The sequence below is a fragment of the Parasteatoda tepidariorum genome, chromosome 6 (assembly GCF_982258835.1).
Source record: "Parasteatoda tepidariorum strain Cologne lab strain chromosome 6, Ptep-v5.0, whole genome shotgun sequence".
NCBI classification, from domain to species: Eukaryota; Metazoa; Arthropoda; class Arachnida; order Araneae; family Theridiidae; genus Parasteatoda; species Parasteatoda tepidariorum.
In genome coordinates, this window is record NC_141760.1 from 69,771,523 (window position 1) to 69,793,328 (window position 21,806).

A 21,806-nucleotide genomic window follows, 5' to 3' on the forward strand; every position below is an offset into this window, starting at 1 on the left:
GAAAGTAATTTATTTTATTAGTTTAGTGGTTTCAACATTGTAATTCTTATTTTTCTATCTATATATCCATCTTATTTATTATTCATTAACAAAAAATCTTAACATATTGCATCTTGAAGTATTTTTTGTTCTCAATTTTTTTCTGATCTTAAAAATGTTTGTCAGTTGATTAAATGCGATTTAAATTCAATTAAATACAGAGTGTTGTATATATTTATTAATTTAGTTTTTTTTATGATTACTTTATTGAAAAGTTGTCTTTTTCTTTTATTTATTAATAATTTAATAATGCAACTTGGTTTCATATTTTAGGATAATTTACTTATTTATAAAAAACTAAGATATTACCTGAAAAAAATTATCATCGCCATTAACGTTAATATCATTGTTATCACTAACGTTAAATATTAAGCTTATGAAAGTCTTTATATAATTTTTTTTATGTTTTCAGAATGTAAATTTTCTTTACTCATTGTGATATTTATTTTTAGTAGAGTTAACACAAATTACGACTTACATACTTTATATATGAAGATTTTTTAGAAACCACAGTATACTTCACCTTATCTTTTTTTTCTCTTTGCCCTAAATCATATGACTATTTTTTAATTTAGATAATGTTCTGAAGGAAACAAAAAATTCAAATAAATAGTTCCATAACTTTATTCTTATATTTACATCATGAATATAATATCAGCTCTGAAATTTATTTCCTTTAAGCTTACATTTTCTTACACATTCCTTGAATTGAAAGACAAAAATAATTGAAATAGTGTTTGAATAAAATTTAAATAAGTGAAATCACTGGGATGTGGATGCAAACATTAATCAAATCACAGGTTTACCTGCTTTTCTTATTTTGACTAGAATCGTGTGTACCAAACTGACGTACACATCATAGTTTATGGTTAAGTTTTACTCCAACTTGAGTGACATTAAGAGTTAATTCATCACTTTTTTCCAGTTTTCATCTTACCTAAATGATAAAATTAGATTTTTAGGTCCAAAATGTTGTAAATGCAATTAAATTTGAATTCATTTTCACTGGAGAAAGAAAATTAATGCAAACTGAACCGGAATGAAATAGTAAATGTTCCGTGTTTAGAACAGTTCACAGCGCACAAGTTTCATTTCAGATCTTGACTTCATTTAATAATAAGCTCCCAGTCCATTCGTTCTGTGGGCATGATGAGACAGTGAGTGGCCAGGTATGTTTGGGTATAAATTACAAGCTGGAGATGGACCAGACCAATATGAACTGGACATAGCCGGGTTAAACAGAGCCCCTTGGGAAGTCGCTGGAATAGAGCTTGGTCTTGGCGTCAGATAATTTAATTTTGGAGCGTGATATGCTGGCAAGAAAAAATCAGATTGGAATTTATATGTTGTTGGATCATTACCGCCTGGTTGACAAGCTTGGGCAAGGCCATGGAAATCAAATTTGTATGCATAGCGCTTGCCATGAACTTTGGTCATGATGTTTTTATCGTAATAATATCGAAGTGCTCTGCTAAGTTTGTCGTAGTTCATATTTGGTTTACTTTTTCTCTCGCCCCATCGCCTGGCTACTTCATCTGGGTCTGTTAGCTTGAATTCTCCATTTGTTCCTTCCCATGTAATACAACTAGAATTGGTGCTGTCTGATAAAAGCTCAAGGAGAAATTGCCAAAGTTGAATCTGCCCACTTCCTGTTAAGAAAAAGAATCATAAAATCGTAACAGTAAGAACTTAAATTGAAAATAGTTTAAACTTTTTCCTACATCATGGAAGGTTGGGAACTGACCGAAAATAGCATTGCATACACTCGATATGTAAGCTTAAGTATAATTCCTGCCTTTTTCAATTAAAAATGAAACTAAGAAATATACTGACATAAATACAATACCAGTGGTTTGATAGGTTTTCGTGTGATGTGCTAATTATTTAGAGTAAATTATCATTTAATTTTTAATATCAGCTAAAGCCCCTGCAGAAATTTCCACAGGGCCTCCAACCCAAGAAATATTCTTTTTTATTATTTGCATTTTTGAAAAATATTTATATGTTTAAATAGCAAAAATGTTTGCAAACAATTTCAATAATGATTAAATAAAATATACTGAACAAACAAATTTGGACAATAAATGTAAACATTTAATGTCCTTTAAAAACATAAAACGCTTTATTAAATATATTTCAAGCACGGAAGAAAAACAAAGAGATTTTTGGTGTTTTGTAATATTTTAATTCACTGTGCAAGTCTTGTTTGTTATATCTTCAAGTTAAGAAAAAATATTATTGATCAAGACAAAAAATATAAGTCATAAAAATGTAATTAATTTTAAAAATTCAACTATTGTCTCAAGTTTATGAATCGCTCAGTTATGAGTAGATTCAATTTGACACGAAACAAGCGTTATTTATAGCTACTTAAAAAAGAAAATCAGTCACAGTTAAAAGAAATATGTAATTTTTAACTTATTGGATTCACAGGGGCGCTCCTTATTGGCACTCCTTGCTAGTACCCATGAATATCACATACAAACGCGTATGATTTCTAAAAAAAAATTTGTTGTTTTTTTACCTAATGGATACGGATTTTTGATTTTTAAAAATTTGAAGATTAGTTGCAGTTTAGAAGTGTGATCTCATCAGTTTAGTCGCGAGATTGTTGAAATTTTGGAACCTCTGGTTGGCACTTGCGTTTTAACACAAAACGAGGATAGCACTAATTTCTGGTATCAAAGGACTTTTACAGAAAATTGATCATAAAAACTAACTGCATCATAAATTATAATCGGTTGTTCAAAATAAGTATTTTATTTGCTTTGTTTTAAAAGTTTTTTTCCCCGCTATGCCGTTGCCGTAAACTTTCTAATGTTTGAATTTTAAAACATTTCAGTAAAATTGCAGATAAAAAAAGAAACAATTAAAATTGATTTTTTTGTCACAAGAATTTAAGATATTTCTAATATTATAGTATAAATATTCTATACTATGTAATATCAAATATGCTCTGAATCGGAACGATGAGATCAAGCTCATAAAAGACTAAGAAAACTGTATCAGTGCAAAATTTTTTTATCATGAAATTAGATTTAAAAAAAAAAATTATTGTCTTTTAATTTTTAAAAAAAATATCTACTAAAAATTTATCTTGAAAAATCAAACTTATAATATACTTTCATCAAGATTGCATTAAAAGTTAGTTGTTTAGTTGGAGAAACGGAAGATCTAATGAGATAACAGTTAGAAGACAAAAAATATATTCTAAAACTAGCGATATACATTAACAAAAAAATAGTAAAACAAACTATGAATCTTTAATCTCTACACACAATTAAATCATATTAAATGGAAAAAATAATCATTAAGTATGTTTCACATATAATTTAGAAGAAAAAAAACGCAGCAAGACTTAAGCACATTCGGAGAATGCGATATTCAGAAGAAAATATATATAGTGGAGCCCTTATTTTACGTTGTCCTGTTTTATACGTTATCCCGTTTCCTACATCATTTTCTACTGATCCTTGAAAATTGCCTATACCGATATTGTTAAATTATCCCGGATTTTGCTTTACTCTTTTTAAGAAAATCCCGCTTTACACGTTTTTAAAACTGATGAAAATCGTTTTTTCTCTACAAAGCTCGCACAAACTTTTTCTAAGTTTTCTTTTTCTCATTTTCTTTTCTTAAAAAAAGAGACTTGTTTATTTGCTTTTTGGAACTTTTCTCACATTCTTTCTATTTTATCTTACTGCCCTATTGTCTGTGAGAGGAGAAATTGTAAAATTTGCAAGTGGAGTTTTTTGCTGCAAACTTAAACTTTGAATCTTGTAAATTATCCAATCATTTAAAGAACGTTACACTTAACAATTGGTAAGATAGTTATTTCTTTTCTTTGATAACGATGACCTGCAAGATGCTTCTAAAACAAAAATGAATGTCCTGGGAGCTCTCATTTAAGATTTCCAGAGCGTGGGACAGGGACGATTCAGGTGCATTACAAATAGGTTTAATAAAGCTTTTCGGTGTTCAACAGAAACATTGACCTTTCGGTATAAAATTGCATGTCTGAAGATCTTCCGAAGTCGAAGAAGAGCATATCAACTGCAACACACATCCCCTTACTTTTCAATATCTGATTTAATGTCTACTCCAGATGATAGTGCTGAAAACGATAAAGACAAGCAAAAACATATCGAAGGTTATATCTCGAGTTTAAAAGCATAAAAACTCGGAAAAATTTACAAATGAAAACCTTAAATCAAATCTGCAAACAATAGTAAGTATTGAGAGCGATATTCTTGAAATCCTATCTAAAAACAGCAACAACAACAAAAAAGAGAGAGAGAAAGAACATGTAGTGATTACATATTTTTTCTAGCATTTCATTTCGTTACTTGTCAATTTTCAAAAAATGTACTTAAATTTCTTTTTCCCCGATTCTACGTTATGCCCCTTCCCAAGTTTTTTAACGCTATTTCGACTGAAAACTTAGATCGTTCAGAGGAGAGAAAGGAAAAAAGGGAATTTTCTCCTTGATTTAGCGTCATTAATATAAAAGAAACTGCAGACGATTTTTAGGAAAATATGAAAGATGTTAGCGTGCTTATAGCTTTCATTAATCAAAAAAGTAGTATATTGCACGTTCTTAAATCTAAATAGTTTTTATTCGTTAACTCAATGATTAGCGTGGGCATGGTAAATAGGCGGACTACGTCATCAAATTAGTATTTCCTTAGTAGTATGAAACCACGCATTTTTTAATTTTTTTTAAATATGTTATTATACTTTTAAAATGTATTTATATAAAACTAAATAGTTTGAAATCAAGGGTATTGGAAAGTTAAAAAAAAAAATTATGTACTGAAGAGCCAAATTAATGGAGAATAGTACTAAATAGTTTAGGAGAAAGGTAAAAAAATAGCCCTTCTAATATCGACGTTTGTGATGATTGATTTGTTTTGGTAAAAGGTACTGCTTGGAAAAAAAATAAATAAGCTATCTTCTAAAGCGAAAAATTAATGGAAACTAATTCATTTAGGAGAAGTGTAGTAAATCGTCGTACTATTACTAATACACATTATGCTTAATTCATTTGGTAATAGGTACTAACTACCAACTGAAATCAAAATTAAATGTACCATGTACAAAAAAGCATAATTAATCGAGAAAAGGCACTAATTCGTTTAGGAGATAAGTAAAACTCACCATACTATCTTTTGAAGCCCATGATGCTTATTAATTTTGGTAATAAGCACTTTTAGTAATATGGTAATTGGGGCATTTTTAATCCATACCAAATATATTAAAGTAGGTAAAAGTAGTATATTTAGAACATATTAAAACTGCATTAATACTCTGCAGTATTGATGCAGATAGTGTGGGAAGAGGTGTTTAATGGACCATCGTAAGGGATAAGTGCCAGAAAAAAAATCACTTCATTGTAGTAAATTATGACCACCGTAAATTGGTTTCAAGCAATAACATCATTTAAAAAGATACTGAATGCAGTTAATTTTTTTTTCTCTTTTTTTCATGGGATAAACTACTGAAAGCATGTCTTGCTTAATCTAATAACGTAAAGGCACCGGTAGCGATAAAAAACAATTAATAAAAAAAAAACTGGAATTATTTTAGCTCTATTAAGTGGGTTGGTATATACCTTTCAGTTTTGTGCATGATTCTGTTGTTTAACACTGACTTGTTGATAGTTTAATTTTTTAACACTGAACGGGGAACAGATATTCATTCAACTAGAAATAATAATAAAATTAAGAGTTAGTCTGCGTGAGATAAACTGATGACAGTTTCGATACATGTAAAATACAAGACCGTTACCAAATCAGAATCTGAGATATAATGTGTGAGGTTCTTAAGATTCTTTATCCTTTTATTCCCCCACAAAATACATTACAAATCTGCACTTTCGAGAAGGAAAAAAAAATGAGTTAATTGTGGAAAGATTGTTTTAATTGCTTCCTAATTGTTGCATTCTCTTCTTCAGATAGTCTAGAAAATTATTCGGTATTTGAAAATCGGTCATCGATATCAAAAATTAACAAAAAACTTATTTTCGTAAAAATATTGCATACCCCTTTTAACATTGACCGCTTCAATTCTGCAATCAACAGATTGTTAAAGGTAGTTAAATAATACACAGTTGTCAATTTTTAGATTTTTGATGAATATCTTTGTTTTTGTGTAATTAACATTTGAGGGATTTTTTAGTATCATCCAAATCAGTTTTTATCAGTTTAAACAGTAATAAAATTAAATTTTAAAATATCTGAAAACTGATAAGCGTGGTTTCAAATTGCTTACTCTAAACGAAACCACAAATCACATTAACTTATTGCTTGAAACTTTTGAGGAAAACTCCATAAATGTTCTAAATAATATTATCAAGCGCTATTTATAATAAATCGCCTCCTATATTTTCTACTTTAAAAAAAGAAAAAGAAAGAGTAATCCAAATATCATCCAAATCGGTCTAGTAAACACGTTGCCAAAACGGTCTAGGAAAAACCAAACCATCCTATCTAGGATCATCCTGATAGGTTTTTATCAGTTTAAACTGTTATAAATTAAATTTTAAAAACTCTGAAAACTGACAAATGTGGGGTTTTGAATCACTTACTCAGAACCGCAAAAATTTATTGCTTTAGTTGTGAAGAAAATTTTACGAAAATTCTAAAAAATTTCAAACGCTTTTTTTTTTTAGAAAAGTATTGTGCTCGCTAATAATAACTATATCATCAAAATTTTGTTAAGCACAAAACAAATATCAAGAAAACACGAATCAAAAATTTAATCTAAAATCCAAGATGGCTAGGGTTGAGGTTTCTTCAAGGTTAAAAGAAAAAGAAGAAAAAACTCAAACTTAATGATTCGCGTAATAATCTGAATAATTTTCTATTTATTAAAAGGGAGCATAAGTTTTTAATGGATATAGATTGGATTGTCAATAAAGCAATGTGTTTTACCCTCTTAAAAGGAAAGTTATTAATAGCATAATACTTATCGATAGATAAGTTGGTATCACCATATGTTATTGTTCTTTTCTTCTGTATAAAAGGTTCAGGGAGTTCAAATGCGCATAAATTTGAATAAACAACTTCGATTATTTGAAGATCTGACTAAAACAACTATTATAAAAGTAGTAATGCTGCTGTGCTACAGAGAAGTCAACGTAAGCGGAAAAAAATAAATTTAAAATTGTATATATTTGATATTTTTTAAGATGAGCATCACATGGCAAAAACAAAATTTTTTTAAAAATTAATTTTTTTATCAGTTTTTTGAAATTCCATTTGAGCGTCATTATTATTAGTAAGGGAAAGAAAATAGTTATCCAGTCTGTTTTTTCAAAATCTGCCGCAATGCTCTTACTTTATTTTATTTTTTCAAAACATTGATTTATTTATTTTTAAATGCGCAGCAGAATACATTTCCATCAAATCCTATGCTAAAAATGTTTTGCATAAATTAAATATCGTTAATTTTTTATTTTTTTATTATTTATTTTTCTTCCTATATTATGATTTACGAAAAAAAAATTTCGAACCACCTACTTTTTTTCGTATATTTTCATCTGTCTGAATTCTACGGGTTTTTTTTTTTTAATTATTTAGGGCCAAGGCAGCTGGATTTCAGTTAAACTTTTAAATTTATATTTTTAAAATATAAAATAAATTGAAACTTTCTAGCTTTGAGGTTATGATTCCGTAACAATAAGTCTTTGCAAAATTTTTATTTTTTCATTTTTATCATAAAATGCAGTTAATTGTGAAACAAATAATATTAGTTCTCATTTACGCCATCTTAATTTAGTGATCTGAAGGCAAAAATGCATTGAGACTATGTTAAGAATATAAAAAAACTTAAAGGAAATTTAGGAGAAATAACAATTTTTGGTACTTTTCAGTAATCAAGGCGCAAGGAAATTAAACTTTTTTCTAAATTTATTATTTTATTTTATTGAATTTTCTTATTTTATTGAATTTTATTTATTTTATTTATTTTATTGAATTTTACTCATTTTATTGAATATTTTTTATTTTATTGAATTTTTTGTGTTAAAAAATATATAATATAAAGAAAATACAAATAAAAGTTGGCAGCGATCTTGCGGCGAAAGTTGGCAGAAAAGTTGCGATTTTTTGCTTGCGCTCTGTTAAACGAAAAGTACCCAATTTTGTAAAGTACGTAATTATAGATAATATGCAAACAAGCAATAAATATTTGAATTACTACATAAGAATTGGTTTTCTTAAATTTTCTTACCTTGTGATGCTAACCTACTACTTGCAGCACTCAATAATTGGTATGGATCAGTTACTGAAATAAAAAATAAATGAACTTACATGAAGGTTCATTTAACGTTTTTATAAATCACATATTTTATAACTTTTTCATAAGATCGATTTAAAGAAATACAGTTCTAATTGAAAACAAAATCATATTTATCAAGTTTATTTAAGCATTAATGTGTATGGCTTTGCAAAATGAATAAAGAAATTAATTTGTCGTATGGAAACAAAATAAATTAGAAAAATATGGAGGTTATATTTTCTTTGATGTAATAAAAATCTATTTTTCTAAATTTTTTTGAACAAGTTAAAATTTTTGAGCTTAACATTATTTTACAGATTAAAATGTTTGTCATCTGTTAACATTATTACTTTTTACTTAAACTTTTTTTTGGCAAATTTCTGAAAATTGTGCCATATATGTCTAGAATCCTGTTCATTATTTGATTTTAAAATAAATCATTTTTTTAGAATAATTTCTAAATAGGATTAGTAATAATTATGAATTTATTATAATTATTAATAAATTATGAATAATTATGAACTATGTGAGAAATTTAGAAATACTAAAATTTCAGTGAAAAAGTTGCAGACATTTTTAATTTATTTGTCATTTTAAAAAAATTTTGCACTTAATTTACATGTCAGCCCTAAGAAGAAAGAGAGGGACAATTGTACGGGGCGCGGAGCGGCGGCTGAGGGCCCGACCAAAATTTTTTGCAAAAAATTTAATTTTTATTCGAGTTTTTCGAAATAAAATGGTTTTTCTCTCCATGTAACGCAAATGTGGGTTCGTTCCATCAGAAAGTCCTCCATGAAGGTTAATTTCTCCCAATACTTGATTCAGAAATTCCCTTGTCTTCCGGATTGAGTTCAAAATTTTTCACAAGGATATGGAGTTGAGCATTAGTAGTCGTAAACCCAAAAAATTGGGTCGGCTGTTCAACGACGGTTATAAAATATATCTATATAAGAACCGTGGTGGCTCAGGGAATAGAGCGTTCGCCTTCCAATGAGGTGAACTAGGGTCGAATCCCAGCTATCGCTAGTCGATACGAATTCCGCACCCGGCTCGCACCTACCACAGTGATGACGTAAAATATCCTCAGAGGTAGATGGATCATGGGTTACGGATCCCCTTGCTTGCAGGCTAACCATAGGAGGTTTTCGTGGTTTTCATCACCATGTAACACAACTGCTTCCAACAACTGCTTCCAACACAACTCTTCCACGAAGGAAAATCTCTCAATCTCTCGCCGTGAATCAATCAACAGTAACATGCCAATATGATAATATATTTTTCTAGTAAAGTTAGAGTTTTTCCCGTTGTAAAAGAGAACTAATTTCGATTATATCTAGATACCTGGCTTTACCCTGCTCTCCCCTAAATGTTTATTAGTAAAACTTTTTTTAAATTTCTTAAACACAATACAAAAAAATTTGAGTTGGAATATGCTAAACAGTCTTGCACAAGGAAAAATAGTTAAACGCTAAAATTTTTTAATTAGATTATAATGTTGAATACATTAACTTGAATTTTAATAATGTCTGTAGAGGTATGATAATAAATATGATTAGCAAAATTAAATTCAATTACCTTGTGACTGAGATTCTGAGGCTTTTGCCGATAAGTGACTAGCAAAACCTGCAACAACAAAAAATTTCAATATTTTAACTGTCTAAGCTTCCCAGAAATTATTTAGGATATTGTAGTTATAATGTTACTTTTTTTGGCATAATCTTTTCGATTAATGATGGGAAATTTATAACAACGTAAACATATAATAATATTTCAATATTATTAAAAAAAACTTGCGCAATATTAACTTTAAAATAAACTGATTGTAATTTTAAAATTGTTTAAAATCACAATAAATTAATTACTAGATAAATGTGTAATAAATTTGAAATTTTTTATGAATTATCTCATAATGAATAATTATGAAATAATGAATCTTATAATGAATAATTATGAATAATAATGAATACTAAAGAATAATAATGAATAATAAATTATTATGAATTATACCTATTGGGAAAAAATCTTAAAAATTATAAATTAATCTTTTTAAATATAGGGAGAAAATTTAGTGGAGTCACACAATTGATGATTACTTATACACTCTATAACAAAAAAATCGACGCACCAAGAAGCAATCACCCGATTGCTTTGAAATTTCGTATGCATGAATGTTTTGAACAGATCAGGCTGGAATGATGCCGACTGGGGATGTTATAGTCTTTTGCTGCGAATCCCGCTTCCAACTGTGTCCTGACGATCATCGAAGACGTGTTTGGTGACGCACAGGGCAGAGGGGGGATCCTGCCTTCACTATTGCACGCCACACCGACCCTCAACAAGGCATTATGGTCTGGGGTGACATTTCCTTTGACAGCCGGACCTCTTTAGTCGTCATTAGAGGTACACTTACTGCACAGCGGTACGTCGACGACATCCTAAGACCTGTTTTGCTACCGTTCCTTTTGCAGCTCCCTGGGCTGGTTTTTCAGCAGGACAATTCCAGACTACATACGGCACATATTGCTACGAACTGTCTACAAGCTCGTCAAACTCTTCCTTGGCCTGCCAGATCACCAGATATCTCTCCCATCGAGCATCTCTGGGATATGATGGGAAGGCGATTGCATCTGGCACGGAATGTTGATGACCTCGTTCGACAATTGGATCGAATTTGGTAGGAAATACCGCAAGAGACCATCCGAGAGCTTTATCGGTCTATGCCACGCCGTGTGGCAGCTTGTATCCAGGCTAGAGGCTGGTCAACACCTTATTGAACTTGTTACTGTAACTCTGCAATAAATTATTCAATTGTTCTGAAATTTTAATTATTTACTATTCTGTACATTGTCTTCCTATCCACCAATTTTCATTTCAATCGGACAACTCCTTCTTGGTGCGTCGATTTTTTTGTTATAGAGTGTATACAATCTAATTTCTCAAAATTAAAAAACCGCTGCCCCTGTTTTGGGTGTCCACCTTAATGTAACATACCGTTTTTCTGCACAAATACTAAGAGATTTTGAAGCTTGAAATTACTAAGGTGTGTGGTAAAATGTAACAGGGATTACGATGGATAAAATAAAAAATAAACAATCGATTACTAGTTGGAGAATTATTTAGTGTTGACTTGTATTAAAAAAAGAAAAACAGTGTTTGTCGATTTACTGCCTCTGAAATGTAACTACAAATTTGAAATTTAACGGACTGATAGGACCATTTTGAATTATTTTCGAGAGTTCTTCAATTTTTTCGAATTTCCAATTTGTTCGAAAATTATTTCAATTTTAAGTGCTTTTTGGGAATTATTTTTTTTAAAATAACAATTATTTATTTATTATTGCAGGAAAATCTATCGCTCTTGTGATATTCACTTTATACACTCACACTGACTTGATGTCAAAAGTTGCAAAGAAAAACAAGATGAATAAATAAAAACTAAGAGAAAAAATTAAATGTTGTCAGGTATAAATCACAACATTTACATCGAAATTTTAAAAAATATTAAGACTAAGAGAGATGAAAATTATTTCCAATGTAAACTGTAATATGGTATAAGGTTATCGTTATATATTGCTAGCAACTAAAATTACTTTTCATTTATTACTTCTTATTGTATCATACGTTTTGCATTCCTAAATTTAAATTCTCTTTTTTTCTTCAAGTATAGTTGATTGCTTATAAATCCAGGTATACCTTCATTTCGTTACGTTCAACAAAAGATATAAAATGAGCTTCCAAAAAATTTTAAAATTATCTATTTTCTTAAACGAAATAATGTTTTTTTATCGTTTTTTAAGGAAAAAACAATGAACATCGATCATTAAGACAACTAGAATTAGAAACGAACCCTCTTTGAGAAGCAATATTAATTTATATAATTGTTCAATGAATTGATATTGATTCACGTAAATTATACGAAATGGAATTGGATTCCGAATTACCGAGTTGGGAAAAATTTACGGAATTCTTAGCTAAAAGTTGTCAAGCACTAGAAAATGTAAACAGGAATTCATGAGAATTTAAACGGGAAACTACCCCAAGGTCAAAACATTAATGGTGAAAAACGAAAAACAAAGATCTACCTCTCACATACCTAAGATGATCATCTCAAAACTGCCACCATCAATAAAAAACAATACAGTAAAAGCTTTTTTTGTGCAGTGGATAGGAACCGCATAAAAGAAATCATACAAAAAAAATATTCGAAAATTTTATAAATTCTTACAGATAATAACAACTTTGTACGATATACAACTTAAATTTTTTTTTATGCGATGGATAGGGACCGCATAAAAAAAGTCAGACTCAGAAAATACATCAATGATTCATGAAATAGATGAGAGAATGCTTTCAATTAAATTAAATAATTAAATTAGACCTAAAGAAATTGTAAAAATATTTAATTCTTCATTGTACATATACATGGAGAAGTTTTCAAATTATACATTAAATAGTGTGCTGCTACTCGTCGTAATCCAAAACGCGCATCTTCTTGGAATGAATTGGTTGAAAATCGCGTTCGTCGCTTGAAGATAGGATTTCAATTGATTTGTTTTTTGGTACCATAAAGTCAGTGATCAGTTTTTGTGACGACGGTAGACTGGTCAATTGCTTTTAAACGTCACGATAGTGAGACATGCATGATCTCAGCTCTTTTTGGAATTTTAAGCGTCTTTCCCCATTGGTATCTATTTTAAGAAAATGCGTTTCCAATTTTTTCGAAATCTGGATCTCTGCATATATTTCATCTGCTGTAATAGATTCCGGTTCTTCCTGTCCATTTAAGGGAGTACTTATGATTAAAAAATAAAATAAAAATCATAAAAACTGCATATAAATAGAAACAAAAGTAATTAATTTATTTACCTTTAATCTCACTATAAAATGAACCCTTAATCACATAAATCGTGCATAAAACTCTGAATACCAAGCGTATAGTATTTGAGATACGCGCAGACGAGAATTTACAAAATAAAAATGATGGTTTAATTTTAAAATACAAAGTATTTTAACACAGCAGACGATTTTTTACTGACTTACTTCAACTTGTTTAGCGTAGAATAAATTTTAAACAGAAGAGAAAATGGAGTTGATAATAAATGAACTAATGAAAAGAAATAAACAGAGCATCTCGAAGTCCAGATACATCGTTGTCAAGGAGACCACGCAATTAGAATTCGTCCACAACATGTATATGCACATTGATAGGAAACATTAAACTGGTGCTAACGCCGCTAAGATTCATATACTGCATAAAATTAAATCGCACAAAAAATCGCACAGAAATAAAATCGCACAAAACTAATCGCACAAAAACAAAATCGCATAAAAAAGCACCGCACAAAAACAGGTTTCACTGTAGTGCGTGGAGTCCCTCCGCGCGGAAGAAGTGAAACTTCGTAATGTGGAAATGAAAATAGGGAGGGGTAGAAATTGATTTTTAGTGAAATCATATTGTTTCATTAAGACAAACTTTATTGACATTGCTTACAATTCACAACTGATCGAATCTTTTAATTATCATTTTCGAGTGGAGAAATATCCAAATCTATAACATTTACAATGGGAATTATGATAACTAAAGTAAGATACGAAATGTTTGAGTTCTATTTTTTCAATATTTCTTGCAAAAACTGCAGCAATGGTGGTTCCCCCTGTTGGATCATTCCTACCATTTATCATTTCCAATCCAAATTTGTCTTTAAGGAAGGTTAATAATGTTGTAACGAGAAATTCACATTAAAATCTCCTGCAAGGATCACAGGCCGCTCCTTGCCATGGTAGCGTTAAACGTTTAACGCAACCTTGTTGGAAGTCGCATTAGAAGTTTCACTTCAAAATTTTGTTTTATTAGGATGCACGGAATCGCACCCTATTTTCAGATGTAAAAAGTTTATCGATTCTAATGCAAATGATAGATTAAAATGTGTTACTAGGTATAAATTATGTTTTAAATGTCTCGGATTTCATACAATGTCTAAATGTAAGAAAATTCTTTTAAAATGTAAATCTTGTAACAAGAATCATATATTCATAGTACAATGTTACACCAAGCGAAATTTTTCTTCGATCGACAAAATCCAAACAAAAATGCGGGTGTGGTGCCAGTGAGCAGGGAAGAAAGAAATAATTCAGTTTCGCAACAAGAAGTCACAAATCACAAATGCAAGATGGAATTAACAGCAAACTGCAAGATTCACCATTTTTATATTATTTTAATGTAAATAAAGTGTTCATATTTCCTTGTGAAAGTTAAAATATTGCAATCGAACCGAAAATATTTGCATATGACAAGACTATGCGATTCTGGAAGTATGAAATCTCTTATTACTGAAGAGGCAGCTTATTTATAAGGTTTAAAAAGATCGCGCTGTAGGTCAAATTTAATCGGATTTTTAAAAAACACAGTATTTCCGATTACTGAAAAGATTTATTCGAGTATGCTGAGGATGTTCTTGAGGAACTTAAATTCTTAATTTTACCAGAAATAGCCGGAAATGCTCCTTCGGAAAAAATAAACATTTGTAATTTGAATTTAATTGAAAACGCTAATCCCAATTTTTATTTACCGTAAAAAATATCGATTCTCTTAGGAGGTGACGTATTTTGCGAATTGTTAAAAGGAAATCAAATTCGATTAAGGGGTAATTCTATTATTTTAATTGAAACAGTTTTCGGATGGATGGTTACAGGTTCGATCCCCTCTACACTCCCACATGATTCCAAATGTTATTTCATACAGGACTATGCTTATGAAGGGTTAAATAAATTTTAGGAATTAGAATCAATTGGGATAGTTGCAAATGGAAAGTACTGCGTTAGTTGCTTTTAAAAATTCTGTGGATTACAGTGAAGGGAGGTATCATGTTAGGATACCAAGGAAACGTGATTTTAGGGAATTAAACGATAACTTAATAGCCAGAGGACGGCTAGATCATTTGATTAGAAAATTTGAGAGACACTCAGAACTGTATGTAGATTATCGTGTCATTCTGAAAGACTACGAAAATCGAGGTATCATAGAAGTCCCAAAAGACAAAGTACTGGCAGATAAACCGTTATTTAATCTATCATTTTCGATGGTTTAGAGAGAATCAATCGGTTCTATCTAGAAAACGAATAGTTTTTGATGCCAGCTCACAAGAAGTGAACTTTCCCTAAACGATAGTTTATGAGCAGGACTTGCCTAAATCCCTTGATATTTAACATGCTTACATTTTTTCGTTTGAATGCTGTATTCATGTTGGCAGATATCGAAAAAACTTTCCTTCAAATATCGTTGAATGAGACGGATTGAAATGCAGTGTGATTTATTTTTCAAAGTTCGAACCCGGCCATAGTTGAGCAGTATGACATGCAAATTCTTTATGACTTAGTAGGAGCTCTCGACAACGTGCCATCTGCCTTTCAGATGGCGAACGAAGTCAAACAAATTATGGCTGACGCAAGTATGAATTTGTGTAAATGGATCTCAAACAATAAGAACTTGTTACAGTTAGGGAAGGATAGCGGGTTCAAAACACATCCCATTCATTCAGAGGCCAATCGTGCAGTCAAATTACACAAAATTCTTGGACCTCCATGGGATGTTCATCAAGGAAAAGATAGTATCTCTGTAGATCTAAAAGACTAACTCGAATTCAATGGGCAAAAAGGTGTTACCAAAAGAGATGTTTCACGAACTGTTGGAAAACTGTACGACATATTGGGTGTGCACTCTCTCTAAATAACATGAAAAGACAAGGAATCGTTTTCTATTATTATCAGCGCATTCTTATTGGTCAGAACATCGCAGAATATAATCTAACTTTCTCACATGTAGATCCATATTTCTTTGGTTGTCATTAGCATGAAATCAATAAAAGATATCAAGTTATTGTAAACCTATTAAATATTTCTTTATTCCTTTTTAAAAGTATTCACTTGCAATATTAATGTATAGCTTCCTAGTACTATTTGTTATCACTTGTTGGATTTTGATTATTAAAAAGCTTAAAACTAAAATGATATTTCTGTATAAGAAAGCAATCCTATGATATTACCTTAAAACACAACATTTTATCGTAAATATCTTTAAATCGGCATCGGAACTTATTAATCGTTTTAAAATTATTATGCAGTAATTTTTTGCTTTTATTAAAAGTTGTACTGCAGGTAGTCAATGTAAACAATCAAATTAATTAATAAAAATTTGTGAGACATGCTTGTGCATTTGGTAATGCTAGAAAGAGGCTTGGGTTTAAGTTTAATCCCAATAGTATGGTTAAAACAGTGTTCATACAATAAAAGATTTTGAGATTTTTCAATTGAATAATTTTCTAAGTTAGGAGCAACAATCATATTTATCGTCAAGACGCAAAAAATGATTGTAAAATTTGTAAAGGTAGTAGATGGCAGAGCGAAGACAGTAGATGGCAGAGTCACTAAGTAATTATTCAAAATTCCTTTAAGTGAAATAACGTTAGAATCGCAATACGATAAGAAGAAGTGAGAAAATAAGTGAGAAAAAATTAAATTTTGTGGAAAACAATTCGATAAATGACAGATTTCGGAATCATTGTCCTATTTTCAATTTCAAGCTTTTGTTGCGGTATGAAATACTGTATAAATCATTTGTTGAATAATAAAACAGCTGCGTTGTAAGTTGCGCAAAATTTGAAAGCTAAGTCAAAGTGGCAGTATATAATTACCTAGTAATAACATGAAAGTCCGTTATTATAGTTTGGAATCACTTACCATTTGGAAGGTATATTAGTTTGTACTTTTTTTCCCGCAAATCATCAACAAAATATTAAAACTAAAAAAAAAGGTTCTGAAATTCACCATTCTCAAATTTCATAAAATCGTCTGCTTAAAAAATAATGTTTTTTTTTTCTTTTTTCGTCCTCTCTTTATCGTTTTAAAGTTTTTTTTTCCTTTCTTTTTTATTTTTATATCTTTTTTATATCGAAAATAAAGTACACGCAACTGTACTTTATAATTTTCTGTGGGGAATATTTTTTTATTTTGTACAAGCTAGTCAGATAATGAATCGATAAATCTTACTGAATTAAACATTCAAAGTTTAAAATTAACAAACTATCATGAGTACGATGAGCACGTTTGAAAATGAATTAATTTTAAAGAAATTAGAATTTTAAATTCCAGTTTAAAATTATTAAGCAGCAATTTAAAAAAAAAAAAAAAAAAAAGACTGCAAACATAGCATCAGAAAAAGTTTCCTTTGTATTTGACGTTTATTTAATTCTTGAAGCAAACTTATCGAGGGAGAATTTATTAAATTTAAAAGTTTCATTAGTTGAATTTTAAATGAAAAATTATATGTACATGTACACATTTCTAGTTTTCTCAATAAGCAAAGCAAAATAACCTTTAAAATATGAATATATCATTCTTCATGAATTGTTTAAATTTTTTAATCAAAAAAAATCCATGAAATTTTTTTCTTCTAAATTTTGTGTAAGTTTTTTTTAATGAATACGAAATATCCCTATGTTTTTTTCTTCGATTTTTTCGTATGTTAAAGACATTTACTAACCGGTTTAAAATTTCGTGATTCAGTAACATTAAATTGAGTCTTGCTAAGCCCCTTATCTTAAATTTGGATAACTTGTTAAATCAAAGCACTGGAAGTTAGTTGTAGGCTTGAATGGATTTGATTACTGTTTGAAGTGCATCAACATATTTAAGTTTTTCATAATTTTTAGCGACAAAGCGAGAAAATATCAGGAATTGTTTTTCATTATTTCTTAATTATATGCGTGTATTGTTTATGTATTATTTCTTGATATGAATATATCATTAAGAACTTATTTTCAAAGAATGAAATTTCTTAATACTGTAGAATTTATGTTACTACGGTCGAACTTAAATATCTTGGCGAAAAAAGAATATATAAAGACTATATAACATTGGCGATATTTAATTTAAAAATAAATTTCCAATTAAAAGTATAAAGATCAAATTTGTAATTAAATAAGAGGCCGTATATGCTGTTAACAAACCGAAAAGTTATTTTTTTTTTAAAAAAGTAACAGGTATTAATTAATTACAAATTAATTAAATTAACTACAAAATATACATATTACAACTTACCAGCGGTCACAGAAGCTGCCGCTTCATATGTAGGTGACGAAGCCGTAGCTGGATTCCAAGCGTTTTTTCTCAGCGCTTCTGTGTAAGCAGAACTATCTAATATTAGAAATTTAACAAATTATTCAAAAATCTCTATAACATATTGTTACTTAAAACAATTTTAGAGTTCTAATTAATGCAAAGCAACTGTTTTTATTGATTCAATGACAATTATATACTCTTTTTTCTTATTATGAACTTTAATAAATGGATGTCCATGATACATTCAGATCCCCTAACCATGATCAAACAACTCGCCCCATTTTTGGGGCTCTGTTTTTAAATAGCTATGTGACATAGAATTTACCATGGTCAGACGTAATGGACAACGCCTGAACTGGTTCCCCTCTTTCCAAACTTCCCCACATCAACCAACGAGAGGACTTTCAGTTACGACAGATCTAACCTAGCTGCGTATACACGGTGGTTGTTTCATCGGCTGTCGAGATAGAACTAATAATCACCAGCTCTCTAAACAACGGTGTGAGTGGCGCCTTAACCAACTGCACCACCGGAGCACCAAATTTTATTCAATAAAATTTTACTCTAAAGAATTTTAGTAGACGTCATAATAGTTTCCAAATATATTCAATAAAAAACAATACTTTTTTTCCTATCTCTAGTTTTAATAGATATCTTAATGTTTTTTTAATAAAATTCTATTGTCTTATTGCTAAATAAATATGGTAAAAAAGAATAATAAAACTTGAAAAAAAGTATCTATAATAAAAAAAGATTGATTTCATTGGTCTGTGATTCTCTCTTATGAAATCCTTAAAATTATGAAATTTTAATTCTTTACTTATTTGTTTAGAGGGACGTGTGAAAAACGAATTTTTCTCTTAAGATTAGCATTATACGGTTTGATGGGTTTTCACCTATGATTTAATATATAACGCCAGTGATGTTTTCTAGCTTAGAGCTCTGTTTAATCAAAACGAGACCACATTGAACGTTCGTTATTGTCATTTATTTTTTATTTTATAACACAAAAGCACAATAAAATAAACGTGATGTGGTACGAACACACGAAGTATATCATTATCGTTTTCTAAAATCAGTATTAATATCAGTATTTTTTTTATTTTTTTTATCTAGAATCATGAATTTGTTTTCTCAATATTTGTTGTTTTATTACACTTTTACTTCAGTTGACTGCTTGATTGAATCATGCATTTAAATAAATTAATTTATATTAAAATTTGTGCTCATTCTTCAATCATTTTATTTACAATTATTCTTTTTTAAAGAATAATTGCAAGTGTTCTATAATGTTGCTTGTCTTTCAGTATTCGAATCTGTATAAATTGTAATTGAATCTTTTTTTCTTTTTCAGAAAGAAAAAAAACATTTGCTATGATATCAAAATTTCGAAGCTCTAAATAAATAACAGAAACAAGAACCTTGAATGTAGACTCCCTGAATAAAGAAGAATTAATATACAATCTACAAATGCAATTTTGATTTAATTTTATTTATTTCTCTTATTAATCAGTTTTTCGAATCAATCGCAATTTTTTACTAAGTCATATATATTAATAAGTTTTATTTATTTAGCTAAATTTTTTTACACGAAATATGTTAATCAAAATTTTTTTATTGAAAAATCATTCTCTTTCTTCTTTTTTAACAAATATTTATTTTAAACAGTAGTTGTTAGATAAAATTGATAACAAAATCACACAAAATAAAAAAAAAGTATAGGGTCTTTAATTATTCTTTAAAGCAATCTGATGCACCAATTTCACTCAGAAGTGTTTCTCTAAACTTTTATATTTCCAGAATTTTCTTTATGAAAGAGGTTTTTATTAATGAGTATTCCTCTCATGCTATAGCTATTATTTTAAATTGATTCTATTTTTACTAAATCAAATTCATGAGTTTTTGATAACTATCATATTAAAAAACATGGAACATAATGATTTGGTTAATAATTTTTAACTATTATTTTCTAAATCTATAGATAATTTTGAAATAATATCGCGAAACCATATAAAAAAAACTTAAAAAAGAAGAATCATAAATGATCTATAATATTACTTGTCTTTCAATATTCGAATATACATTAATAGTACTCAAGTGAATTTTTTAGAAAAAATAAAAACATTTTCTATGATATCAAAATTGCAAAGCTCTAGATAAATACAACAATCGATGCAAAAAAACTTCATTCTGAACTATCTGTTAATAAAATGAAAGAATAACATAAAAGAAAAATCAATAATTGAACAAATAAGCAATAATAAATAAACAAAAAGTATTTTTAAGAAAGATATTTAACGGGCACTGCATCAGTAATCACTTTTTAATCACATTTTAATAATAACAGATAAAATTTGATCTTCAAATTGGTTTGCAAAATTAATTTTAATTACAAAGGGTTATAATATCTAAGAAATAATGTATCAATGAAATTTCTTACCACTGTAAAGCATTTTATTTGTGGAATGCGTCAGCAATTATGATACTCAGTTCTTGAAAATACTTCTTGACTATTAGGTGCTTGGTTCAGATGCTTTTAACATAATACAAAATAATTCATAACTAAACTGTCTGATGTTATTGTCATTGCTTTGTTGCTGCATTATTTTAAAAATATTTACTTCTTGTTCCAAAAAATTGTTCTTTCTCAGAGTTTAAATAGAACTTGTTATAAAAAGTAGGAAACTATACTTTTCATTTTAACAGTAAGTATCTCAAAGTGAATTAAATGATATTTTATCATCAAAGTTCTAAAAATTAAATGTTTTGTAATTTTTGATAATTTTTTCAAAAGGTTATCTTAGAAAAAACACGTGGTCAAACGTAACTTTAAAGGACTTGGAAATAATCAGGAAGTAACATCGGAAGGACGATCCTTATCAATATCAAGTGATGGACTAGTTCAGGACTTCCTGGGGTCAGGCGATGAAGTCAAATCAACTGACCTCAGCGAAGGACCACGATAAATATTTCTGCCTTATCCAATCGGTTTGCCGCCACAATTGGAAGGATTACTTCAGCTCAAAACGATGGAAGGTATATCGACCAATGGGAGTGAGGGGTTTGTTGTAACAACCACGCCTACTTCTACAGCAGCTGGTGAAATGTTTTGAATTTGTTTGTGGGGAGAAAAATTATCTGTCTTTATCAGGGTTTTGGTTTTGTTTTTCTGCATCGCTATTACAGAAACAAATTCATCACGTAATTAAATTAAAAAAGTGAACTTAATTACATCATTTTTTCCACACTTTAATGAAATGTTTATTATGTCACATTAATATTTACTTTTATTTAAAAAAAAGAGTGTTTGTTTTTAACAATTACATTATTTTAACTCTTTCAAATTTATTTAATACTTTTATTTAATTTTT

The 21,806-nt window shown here is 29.2% G+C and overlaps 1 protein-coding gene across 1 annotated transcript; it reads right to left on the reverse strand.

Annotated features, from left to right (window-relative positions):
• Positions 1–647: 647 nt before the first annotated feature.
• On the reverse strand, positions 648–21,427 carry LOC107457425 (transcriptional regulator ERG homolog). Its single transcript, XM_016075584.4, has 5 exons — positions 20,876–21,427; positions 18,415–18,510; positions 9,895–9,942; positions 8,272–8,325; positions 648–1,688 (listed from the first exon to the last, which is right to left on the reverse strand). Exons 1-5 carry the CDS (start codon positions 20,886–20,888, stop codon positions 1,150–1,152), a joined length of 750 nt encoding a protein of 249 aa, XP_015931070.1. The 5' UTR covers positions 20,889–21,427; the 3' UTR covers positions 648–1,149.
• Between the last annotated feature and the right edge of the window lie 379 nt (positions 21,428–21,806).

What these genes read in the sequence shown, in the direction of transcription:
- LOC107457425 (XM_016075584.4), bottom strand. An exon ending in CTCAGAATCTCAGTCACAAG is followed by an intron (nt 8,326 to 9,894) that starts GTAATTGAATTT and finishes TTTTTATTTCAG; the next exon opens with TAACTGATCCATACCAATTA. An exon ending in TAGTAGGTTAGCATCACAAG is followed by an intron (nt 1,689 to 8,271) that starts GTAAGAAAATTT and finishes TTTTCTTAACAG; the next exon opens with GAAGTGGGCAGATTCAACTT.